The sequence below is a fragment of the Malaya genurostris genome, chromosome 3, assembly GCF_030247185.1.
Source record: "Malaya genurostris strain Urasoe2022 chromosome 3, Malgen_1.1, whole genome shotgun sequence".
Lineage (NCBI taxonomy): Eukaryota > Metazoa > Arthropoda > Insecta > Diptera > Culicidae > Malaya > Malaya genurostris.
In genome coordinates, this window is record NC_080572.1 from 173,241,170 (window position 1) to 173,253,697 (window position 12,528).

The 12,528-nt window shown below is 36.5% G+C and overlaps 1 protein-coding gene across 11 annotated transcripts in view; it reads left to right on the plus strand.

Annotated features, from left to right (window-relative positions):
- Nucleotides 1-12,528, plus strand: part of LOC131433655 (CUGBP Elav-like family member 4) — an 807,399-nt gene that overhangs the window by 586,100 nt on the left and 208,771 nt on the right. For 10 of the 11 annotated variants that reach the window (XM_058600148.1, XM_058600154.1, XM_058600145.1 and 7 more), the window contains one exon: nucleotides 1,546-1,671. The exons of the other annotated variant lie outside the window; for it this stretch is intronic. In XM_058600148.1, coding sequence (XP_058456131.1) covers nucleotides 1,546-1,671 — 126 coding nt within the window. The remainder of the gene's footprint in view (nucleotides 1-1,545; nucleotides 1,672-12,528) is intronic. 11 annotated transcript variants of the gene reach the window in all.

Consider the following 12,528-nt stretch of genomic DNA (forward strand, 5'->3'; position numbering starts at 1 on the left):
CGGGCTGCCTGTGCCACGACCTGGTAGTAATCCTATATCACATACCACCCCTCCCCATCACCACTACCCAAGAGAGAGAGACAGATAGAGACTAGCTAAGTTTATCATTTCCCCTCGGACTCTCGGATTTGCTTTCCCTCCCCCCTCACCGAACGGCTGGTTAGATTTTGGTTTTAATCAACCCGGACCAGTCATCCTTTCACTCACTCGCATCACCCCGATGCCAAGTCAGGGTCGTTCGGTCGTCTGGTCGGTCAGGCCGGACCGGAGCGTGTGAGTTTGTCTTCTGCAACGTCTTAATAGATTTACGAGAAAGATTTTGATTTATGATATTATTTTGTGTACGGTAGCGAAGTTTCGGTTTTGATTAGAACTTTCTTCACTAGCTGCTCATCCGGTTTTAATATATCTTCTGGTTGCGCCACGGAATACTGATCCATAAATCTTTGTTATACAAAATTGTGGCACACAGGAAGGACACTGTCGGAGTGGGAGGTGAAAACAAAAATGGTGATGCGATAATTTTACTGCTCCACCAACATTAGGCGAAAAACTCCGGGATACGACATCTTCCGGTTTACCTACGGACCTATTTCTTCCAAATATATATATATATATATATATATATATATATATATATATATATATATATATATATATATATATATATATATATATATATATATATATATATATATATATATATATATATATATATATATATATATATATGAAAAAAAAACGCGCGTGCAGGAGCTTACTGACTTCCAGCTGAAAGAAACTAAGTTGTATGTGTTGCTGTTGTATTCCGTTTTTACTTGTTATTTGACTATGAGTGTTGTTTTTTAATCGTTGTGGATTAGCCCTTGTGACAGAATAAAAATCGAAATCATTAGCTGCTCTCTAGATGGTACACGTTTAATTGACTGAAAGTTTAGACATGTTCGTAATTCGCTTAACAATTCATTAAATTTATTTTCTTTTACCAAATGTTTTCCATGTTTTCATTATTACAGCATTGATGGCGTAAATGTAATTTTGATTACCAATTTTGTTTTTCATTAACAGTTCCCTAACCCGTGAGATGTTGTGTTTTATAAAATTAATCTTTTTCGTAATTTCGTGAGTCCAAATTCTTTTTGTTTACAATTTGTATAAAGCTGTTTACTGAATGTTCGCAAACACTTCCTAGTGTTAATAGTATGTCAATTCACTTTCTAAAAGAAATACAAAACAACACATAAAACTCATAAGCAAAATTTATTAATTTACTTTTTTCTTCTTTTTCTCTTTTCTTTTTTATGTGAAATCCCATTGTTCTCACCTTTCCACATGAAAAAAAATAAACCATCACAAAAACCGAACCAAACGACACATAACCCGAACCTTTTCCGCTGCTCCCGAAACCGCTATGTGGCTGTGATTGGAAATAATCAAAACAAATCCCCGTGCCGTCTTACACATTTTCCACCCACAATCGAAAAACCACAAAAACCCTCTTACCGACCAACAACACACACAAAAAAAAAAACTATCATTACATAGATCGAAAGCTTTTCGTTGGCATGCTTAGCAAGCAGCAAACCGAGGAGGATGTAAGACAGTTGTTTAACGCATTCGGAACCATAGAGGAGTGTACGATACTGAGAGGACCGGACGGTGCTAGCAAAGGTAAGTGTTGATATTTGGTATTTTTTCTTATTTATTCATTTTCGACTATCACTTTATACATAGTACGTACCCAGTTACTGCCCGCTAATCCAAGTGTTAGTTTATTGGAGTTTAATTGTGCACGGTGTTGTAATTGTTATACTGAGATGTGCGCCGATCTGTCGGCCATTTGATGGAGCAGCATTGTTCGTTACCGATGTAGTAGTTGTTGTGACATTGTCAATAATGATATCTTTAGCTAGACTGTCCAGCTGGAAGGCAGCTTAAAAAAACAACCTTTTCGACAACTGATTCAATTGGTCACTAGCTCTGTTTAATCAAAGTATGACGATGAAAGCTTCTGAACAAGTGAGGACTTCTAAAATTAATTTTGGATCAACAAAATTTGTAACAATTAGACATTGTTAAATCCGCCAAAAGGCCTTTCTTATACACCATCTATTCAGCTACAACCTTTATGGCGTTTTCGCTTAAGCAAAACCCCATTCCAGTTACGACTCCATCTACTGTCAAATGTATAAGGGTTGACAGCACTCATGGTTTGAACTGGTTTTGTTTTTTTTTAAGCGTGAACGACGAAAAAATAATCAATATCCCAACTTGCCGTACTTTCTAGTGTAAAAGCGAATATTACACATATTGGCATTAAAAAAATAGATGTTTGGGTCTGTTGCCATGTCAACGTCAGTCAAATTGATACAGCTGTAAAGTTAGTGACATGAAGTAATTTTGCAACTTTTAGTTCGTAAGTTTTAGTTGAATGCACTGCTCATTTCAAATGATTTTTTCGTGCAGTGTACACAGCATAAATATGTGAATTCTGAAAATAACGTAATTTCGGCGAATACAATGCATTAGAATAACTTAAATTTACAATAAAAACTGAAATCTATGGCGAACAAGTTTAGCTGAGTATTATGGTGTGAAAATGTCAAGCTACATCACGTTGCATTTCGATTCTACAATAAGTCATTTTTGGACAGGGTAAATGCCTAATTCAATTCAATGATTTTTTTTCTAAATCTGTATCACCAGTTCTTGTTACAAAATTTCTCTGTCGTTATCATATTGGAACAATTTTTTTTGACTAATTGAATTTTCACATCAGCTCTTAATTCAAGAGGCGGAATTATGATTCAGAATATGAGTCAAATGAGTCATGTTTTAGTGGAAATTGTGATTTGCATGTCATGAAAATACACCATGAATAATCATCCTGATACCATGAACTTTGTTAACCAATTTGGCCGAACTCTGAGCGTAACACGCCTTACAATAATGGGTATAACTTCTAGAGCGTTCTGATTCGTCATGGTCTTCGATGTAGTATGAGTTCAGACGTTGCACAATGGGGAAAAAACGATCAAAAACGCGACTTTTCTCAATAATTTTATGAAAACCTAAGCAAATATTTTCAAAGTTCACTATCATGCCCGTTTTGCTCTAATTCCTCCTTTTTCTGACTTTACTTCGAAAACTAACTGAGAAACTCAGGAAAAAATTCAATTCGACCAATCGGAAGGTATTCCTTAAATATGCTCATAAGTTATAGAAATGGATTGATTTTAACAAGATTGACCACAAATAACTATATTCTGTTTTACCCTCAGTTATCTTCTTCCATGAATTCACAGAAAAAAAAAGTTCTACTGATCGGTGTTCGGACCAATATTGGTTAAACAGTACAGTCCTATGTTTCGCATATAAGCTCAAATAATAATTAACAGATAGTCTCCGTGATCGCATGCGTCGTGCTACATCGTTTTACCCCAATTTTCCCACAAATATAATTTGATGTTGAATTCAGATTTACAATCCCGAATCTTAAGACTCAGTTAAAGGATAAATTGGGGTAAAACGGTATAACAAGATTCATGCGGCCATTGAATCCATCTGTAATCTTATTTTTAGGACTTTCTTCGTAATATAAATCAATTTTCATCAACCGCAATCATCCTGCTTTCGGTATGAGAAAGGAAGTTTAACCAGAAATACGACTTATGAAATAAATTGGGGTAAAACGGGGTGAACAGGCTAGTACTGTCATTCACATTGTGTTTAATTGGATCACAGATGTTTTGCACGTAATATGAACCAATATTGATAGATCGTACTGGATCTGCTTTTGGATTGTAGATCGTATTTCAACTGAATATTATAACACGAAAGAAATGGGGTAAAACGGTGCAACGAGTTTTCTGCTGTCAATAAAACTATGGAATTGATTTGTTAGACTTTTTTACATCGGAAACACTCTATTCGCTCTTCTGCAAGTTTTTCGGTTTCATGTTATATAGTTAAGCTTGAATACAATGCAGTATAAAAATTGAGCTTGGGGTAAAATGAACATGATAGCGTTTCGTGCGGTCCTTCTAAATACATGGAATCGATTTTACTGACTATTTTACACCAAAAAAGTGCTTTGTCGTCAACTGTATCATGCCTCCAAAATAATCGTCGCGTTTTTGGTCCATTTTTCCCCACTGTGCATTGTCTTAATATGTAAAATGGTATTACATGTGAAATTACATGACACGAAAAGCGCATCGTTTTCTTATGATTCAAACATCTTATGGATTTTTGACGATCGGTAGTGTTTTCAATATTATGTTCTTGAATATGTAACTTATTGAAGTTTCAAGAGGTTCTACAATTGTTTTAGAATTGCTTTTTATGTTTGATATGTTCGGTTGTTAAACTTAAGTTTAACAATACTACCGAAAAAATCAGTATAGAACAATTTTAAGTACATCTAAAACAATCGTGCAGCAAATCACTAACTTGCCCACGCTGCACTAGCAGTTATAGAAGCTCTGCAAAAATATTCACATTGTTATGTAAAAACGAAGTAACTAAAACAATTGTTCAACTTATCAACAATTTTACAAATGGCTGTCAAAATTGCATCGGACTCGATGTATGCCGAACTGGCTCTTGTGAAGAAAAATTAGTGAAATTATGCTCTCCGCAAGACAACTTATTTGATTTTGATTAGCCGAATTGAAAACCTCGCAGTAAAAACTATTTTGCTCAGTGTGTAAAGTTTTCTTTACTTTTAGAAAAACAATTCGAAATTGGCAAATAAGTTGTATCAGATTTATCTGCTTGAAATGAACGCAAAACTTGCCGACATGAGAATATTATCGTAAAAGTTTCAGAAATACAGTTTCACAATAATTGTGTATAAATGTTCGTAACAACCGAAGAACTTAAAGATATGTTGCACAACACAAAAAATTGCGCTTTTTCCATAACACAACAGTTACTAGAATAGTAACATGAATTAATTTGAAGAATTGCATAATCAGTAGAAAAATACAGAACAGTAACTTAACGTGTTACTTGGGTGAGTTTTTAACCGAAAAAAAAACAGATGGAAAAACAAATGTGTAAAAACGATTCTTAATAATATCATATCATTTGCTTTTAAAACTTTTATGCACAAAATCAAATCGAAAATGAACTTTATTCAATCCATCTCGATATTTGTTAAAGCGAGGCTCATGAAAAAATATTTATTATATCTTTTTTTATGGCTTTTATCTGCCATTTAATAAATATGCATCACCACAAGTATCACAGAAGAGGAGTTATGATAGTGTGTCGCGGAAATGATCAGGATTTATCTTGTTTGTGAATCCACAAGCGATGGCCGTAAGCTGAACACTTATATCTTCAAACGAATAAAATATATAAATTAATTATAAAAAGAACCGATTTGCATCGCTTTATTTTAATGATGTAATACTTCCATTTAGAAGTAACACGAATCAGGTACAGTTCCAATTCACAGGGCGGCAGTCAATCGATTTGAAATCCTTTTTTTAAGAACAATGTACCAACATGGAAATGACAATTTATTCATAATAGAAATACAACGGATTTTAAACCTATATTATCGAGAGAGAAATATGAAGTTAAACTAACTGATGGTCCACACGGATAAAAATCTATTACCGGTACCATAATTTTTTAGTCATGAAATCATGAACCATGCCTTCCCATGAAATTTCAAGATCAAAATAGTTGATATCATGAAAATTTTCATGAAAGAAGTGTTATTATACATGATATCAATCATTTTGCTTATGAAACCTTGACTTATTATTCATGATTTCATGACTTTCAATCATGGTACCGGCAATGGATTTTTACCCTGCAGTCTTTCTAAATGAACATCGAACACCATGCTCATGGAAGTTCCGTTGTCATACCGAACATTCAAGTCATGTTCAAATCAGAACTCATACATTTGTACACAAACGCGTGCACGGACTCGCCGTTCGCTCGCCTATTGCTAAACAGTGATTCCAGATTATCACAATGTCCATTCCACGTCAGAAATACCTACAAATAAGTTTTCAAGTAAAAACATGAAAAATGATATTTTAGATTTAACATTTACTTTACTTGCTATCGTTTGAATGTATTTTGTATGAGTTATCAAATAATTTAAGTACCTCAAGCACTTATGTTCGAAGGCTTTAATGAGCACTAAAATTATTGATTCCAATAAAACCTTCCAGTATCCTCAAAATCGAATAATATAAATTCTCTGCTTTTTTCGTGATGAACGATTTATTGGATGTTGAGCTGCATTAATCTAACTTTCAATCGTTTTAGTATAAGATCCAAAAATTCGAAGAACACGCACGGAACGACCGAAATCAGCTCTGCGCCTAATTCGTATTATTGTTTTTGAATTAGTTCATTTTAACAACAAAATTTCCAAAATAACTATGAAATTAGTTAAAATTGAGAATTTACTTTGCTGAAAAAAACTCTTATTTTTAGAGAATGTGTTTAGTTGGCGAATATCCTGGACACAAACCAGCAATATTTCAATCCGACACGAAATTCTCATCGACAACTAATTTTGTTATTAAAATCAGAAAGTTTGTTTCTATTTATTTATCACCATTATTACTGAAGGACAGCACAAAGAAAACAGAAATGAAATTTGTTTTAGTACAGTTTATTATCCAAAAACTCATGAGAAGTGTCAAAGCAAAACAATCCATTAAAAAGCTAAAAAGAACAGTCTTGTTGAGACTGCTTGCAAATTGTTTCGATGTTTTTCGCATGTGGTACGATATATCCATATATAAATTTCGAAACCGATATGTAAACATGACGTAAACTCTTAGTGGAAAGTGTATTTATTCAGAATTTGTGCGCATTTGAAGCGAAATAATGTTTTTACGCGGGACAGTGAAGTGAGATTCGAATGTTGCACTCTAATTGTATATGTCAAATGATGTTTTTTGTATCTTCAAATCTTCCGGGCTACGCCGTCCGGTGTACTACTTGTAATCGGTTTTCGTTTTCCGAGTGCTCAAAGTTTTTAGTGAGAAAGTCGATTTCGCGAAGTCGAGTGAAGAAAACAGCGATTTAGAAGAAAAAATTTTCAAAAAGCAGTTTTTGTTTCGTTTATGTCTTTTTCTACAATACAACATCGTATTTATACCTGTAATATAGAAAAGACAACTGCGACTGAAATTTTTGTCGGTAGTAGTGTGCCATCTAGTGGCTAGTAGTCATTACGGTGTTAACGGTTTTTCGGTGACAGTGCGCCATATAGCTGCAAATAGCAGAAATCAATTCAACCATTTATGTTGGTTGAAAACAACGTTTAATTTCTCTAATTCAACTAAAAAATTAGTAGAATGGAAATGATGTGTGCCTTAGCTAAGAAATGACAGCACGTTTAATTGGTGAATTCAACTAAAAAAATGGTCATTTCAACAAATATTTTATTATTATTAACGGAGTGAGAATTAAAAAATCTAAATTAGCAAAAGTAAGATATTTTTAGTTGTCTCAAAAATAACTAAACTAAAATCAGAAAATCAACTAATTTTTTCGTCAAAATACTGATTTCGGTCTTTCCGTGCGGTACTCTGAACTAACATTAAATAAACTCGAAACAATATTGTTGGATATTTTCTTTGCTAAATAAATGTAAATAAATGGCCACACTGACATCCTCAGTTTTGTTTGGCTCTTATTATACTCACTCTTCTCTCATTCTGATTACTACCGAACTTGTTTTGGTTTTTGCTTTGTTCTGTCTTTCCTCTATCACTGGTTCCATCGTACCTAGCATAGGTCCGGTGTAAGTACATGATGTACATGCACGGAAACTTGTACATACTGTGTTCGTTCGTGTGCAGTACTCGGGATGAGCTTGAATATTGACTCGCAGTAAGTTTTAGGTTGGATATGTGCTTGGTGTTTATGACAAAGGTGCAGTTTTAAACAGTGCCAAGACAAATTTAGCACTTGTGTTGTCCTGATATTTTACGTCATAGCTGGCTGTTACTTTAAACGTCAACAAAGTTCAACAATCTCATCTAAGAACATCTAAGACATCTGAAAAAAAAATTAACTGGGACTTGACTATTTGAAGGATCCGAGACCTACTCAGACTATGTAATTTGTATTTCTCACGGATAAATCTTTAGTTGGCCATAAAAACAATAATCAAAGCATTAATGTAGCTTGTTTAGGAACAAGATATGTGTGCTTGATAAATGAAATTACGTACATTATTCTAAAGGAACAATTTTATTACTGACGAATCGCAATATTCGAGGCAATGGCGAGAGACGCGGACCACCATCCAGATGGCTTAGAATATGCTTAAAAAACTAAATTCTTAATTGAACTCAAGTTAGTATACGAAATAAAGAAAACTACATACAATACCTAAGCGGATCACTTTCAATGAAAGTATCGCGAACGATCACCACATGAAAAATAAATATTACACGACGCACATCCCAAAATACCGAGGACATAACCTTTCCTGCCGATTGTTGTTCTTTGGGGCGCTTTAGACGAGGTTCACCTCTTGCTGTCCACTCAGATGACGATCGATTTGATTCGGGAGTGAAGTGATGTATCCATGTTTCATCCATTGTCACATATCGACGTTAAAATACCGGTTTGTGAGGTTTCAACATGGCCAAACACTGCTCAGAATCTTCAACACATTCTCGTTGTTGGTCAACAGTGAGAAAACGCGGCACCCACTTTGAGCAGAGCTTTCTCATAGTCAAATACTCATGCAATATTAAGTCAACACGTTCTTTTGATATCATGAAGATATAAGCTAACTCACGTAACTTCATTTTTCGATCATTCAAACCGATTTTGTGGATTTTTTTATGTTTTCTGGTATTACCGCCTCATTTGTACAGGGTCCGGCACTCGAAGTGTAACCAATTAAAAAGGCCATAAATTCAGTTTGGAAAATTACTTTTACTTAATTCAAAGTACAAAATGTGTAAAAATAATACAAAATTCAGAATCAATTCACTTTTGCTCGATATGACCACCTTTTGCCTTGACTATGGCCTTGAGACGGTCAAAAAACGAATCGCAAGCTGCCGAATGTGACTTGCAGGTATTTAGGCCCACTCGCGGACAATAACTTTTTTCAGCGCCTCGAGACTGGTGTATCTTTTAGTTCGGACTTTGCTCTCCAAAATGGCCCAAAGAGAATAATCCATTGGATTCGCATCTGGTGAATTCGAGAGCCATTGTGTGGACGTGATGAAGTTCGGAACGTTGTTTTTCAGCTATTCTTGGTTCACTCGAGCTTTGTGAGACGGTGCCGAGTCCTGCTGAAACGTCAATGGTCTGCCACCGAAATGTTTGTCTGCCCACGGCTTCAAAGCAACCTCCAGAATACTTTCCCGATAATATGTCGCATTTACCTTGACGCCAGGCTCGATGAAAACGATTGGAGAGCGCCCATCTGCGGCTACAGCGGCCCAAACCATTATCTGTTGCGGGTGCTGCCTCCTGGTGGCCAATCGATGACTCAAATTCTCGTATGAACGGTCGGTCAAGTAAACTCTATCGTTTTGAGAGTTTACGAATTGCTCAATTGGAAAAATTTTCTCGTCAGAAAATACAATGTTCGGAAATTGACCGCTTTCGGCCAAACTCCTTCGCTCTCTCAAGTCAAGATTTTTTTTCGCGTTCACTTTTGGCAAAATGCTTTCTTGCGCTTGTAAACAATACAACTCCGAACTGTCATTTAGCAAATTTCTAGAGAGCTGATGCCCGTGCGTCAGCTGCGCGAGCGGTCTGAAGTTGGTTACACTTCGAGTGCCGGACCCTGTACGTCCACTGCGTTCTGCATCATCGGTGTCTCTACGACCACGTTTGAAGTCAGTAAACCAACGTTTTATTATTGTTTCTGGTGGAGCGGAGTCTCCATAACACATTTCAAGCCATTGCATTGCTTGAACGGTATATTTTTCTCATCAAGAAACAGTGTAAAATTAAAAAAAACGAAATTGTTTTTGATCCATTGTTCTGAAAATAACGAAAGTAGTGTCACTCTTAGAACAATAACTCACAAACTAATTAATGAACTGTCTTTTAAAAGTTAGTATTAACTGGCCAATCACACTCCTCGATATGTAGCTCAATAACTCGAATTAACTGGAAAGTGGATTCAGAACGTCTAGAGTGCTTCCTGAAAAATATTACTGATCGAACTGTGGACGTTGGACTACACAATCATAAATCACTGTTAATTTCGTTTTTGGATAATTTGGCAGTAATTTTTCGAGTTCCAGCCATATATATTTGCATCTGTACGAAAGTTATAATCGGAAATAATGGTTTGACGATTTTGGATACAAAAAACAAAAACGTTGATCTAAGCCAAAAAAATATGCTATGGAATGAAGTAATGTTATGATAAATAGATAAATTGAAAGTATTATATTATATTACTATAATTTCAGTTACTCAAATATTTAGTGATTAGGACTCAGCCACTTGACTACTGATTAGCCATTATTCATGATAGTTCTCCATACTAACCATACTATAACCTACAGGAGATGCAAGACAATTTTTCTATTGAACCAGCATTAATTCAAAACTGTGAACAGCTTATGTAGCAACAGATAACCACTTGGTAGCAAGACAAAAGCTCCTTCGGCGAACCGCCATTCCAACCAGCCCTTGCATAACTGAAACCTTCATCGGGCTTATCTTATCGCATTAGCCGTTGTTTTCCTCTTTGTCTTTCTCTCTCTCTCACACTCGTTCCGAGCTGCTTGTTTTTCGCCGGTCTGCTGTTGAAGGAGAGTTTTCACAAGGCGACCGTCCGACCGGAGAAGGGTTCAGCACTTTCCGATAATAAAGCAATTCATTTTGGTCGATGGTGCTGTAATTTGAGCCGATAAAAACCGACACGACAGCTTTATCTAGTGCCTTCTGTTTGGAGTTTTTTATTTTTGCGAACCAAGAAATTGACGCCCGATTGGTGGAAGATGATCCAACGAGTTGTCTTCTGGTGAGATTGAGCAGTGCCATTCCACCGTCCCTGAAGCGACTCTTTCTTTTAGGATCAGATTAAAAACTTGTCCTTCCAGCAACACTTGGCTTCACGTCAGCTATACCGAGACAATACCTACACACACACACCGTCGAAGAAGAAATAACGAGAGAAACGTGATTTTGTCGCTTTCGGGTTACGGTAAAGTTTGTCGCGCTCTTCTTTTGCTCCCCTCCGGTCCGTTGGGTTGCGTTGGTACAAGTTAGTGATCCTGCTCAGGACGGATCATAATTAAAATTTCATCGAAGCTAGTGAAATTAGTTTTTAATTGGAGCTGTCGAAGTGAACAAAACGTCCGGCGCTAGTTATACTTTGAAAATGGATTTTTCCACACTTTTTTTTCTTCAAATTAGAATGGAAAGACTGGGCTAATTTCCGGTTAAAACTTTCAATCCCAGAGGTGACATTTGACTTTGATTCTTTATTCTTCAAATCGCTTCGTCAAACTAATTGAAACGTGTAGTTTGTTTAGGAGATACCGTTACAAAACACTAAGTTGTTGCATTTTTTTTAATTTTCAGATTGAAGCACAGTTAAGTTTAGATTTATTTTGAACAAACTTGGTCGGTTCCTCCGAGATCAGAAACACAAATGGGAGATTAATTACCTACAAGTGAACTTCTCAAACAGATCTCGCCTATCCCGAATCATCCCATCGCAGTGATCGTAGATATTTTTTTTCTTCGGTGCTAAGTGCCGACCAAAACATTGCACACAATCCGGAGACTTTAGCGGCGGAAAATACTAGTCACTTCTCCTAACTATTCACTATCACTTTGCCCGACACCCGAAACCACTTTCATCTGGAAGACTCCATTCATCTAGTGCAATTTTTCTTCTCCCACTTCAGTCGAAAGCAGCTTTGTCCGTTCAGTACTGGCAGAAAAAGCCAGCAGACCATTTTCAATTACTTCATACCATTTATCCATCCGTCAAGCAGTCACTTGGAGCGGGTGGTTTTTTTTTCACTTCCACTGACGAATTCTCCAGCAGAGCTTCCTTCTTACTCTCCGGTGGTAGGTCTTTTGCCCGTTCATTCTCACCAGGCAGCTCGGCTCGGTTGTTTCGTGTCCATTCTCGTTTGTTCTGATAGGGATTTGTTTTAGCTGGGAAGCTTTTTTTTCTCCTCCCGGACGGCTGCACCGATGTCCCAAATCCAGCGGGAAGGTATTTCTGCTGGACGCTTCCATTCACCACCTATTCGCTTGTAAGAGGATTTGTTCCCTCTCCTCGGCGGACAGCGGCGATGTACTTTTCTTGTTGGTCGGCCATTCAGCAAGGCCCCAAGTGGCCGAGTAAAAATGGCTTTCGGTTGCATTTTACACGCGCTTTGGGGAGGGAACCTTGGCCAGCTTTGGCCCGAGGGAACATTATTTTTTTTTGTGTGTGCTTTTTCATTCTTCCTTCGGTTCCGGGGAAAAAGAGTAACTGAATTCGTTAAAAGGACTTGGAATAGGATAGATTTCCGTCTGTTTTTGGTGGTGACCGACTGG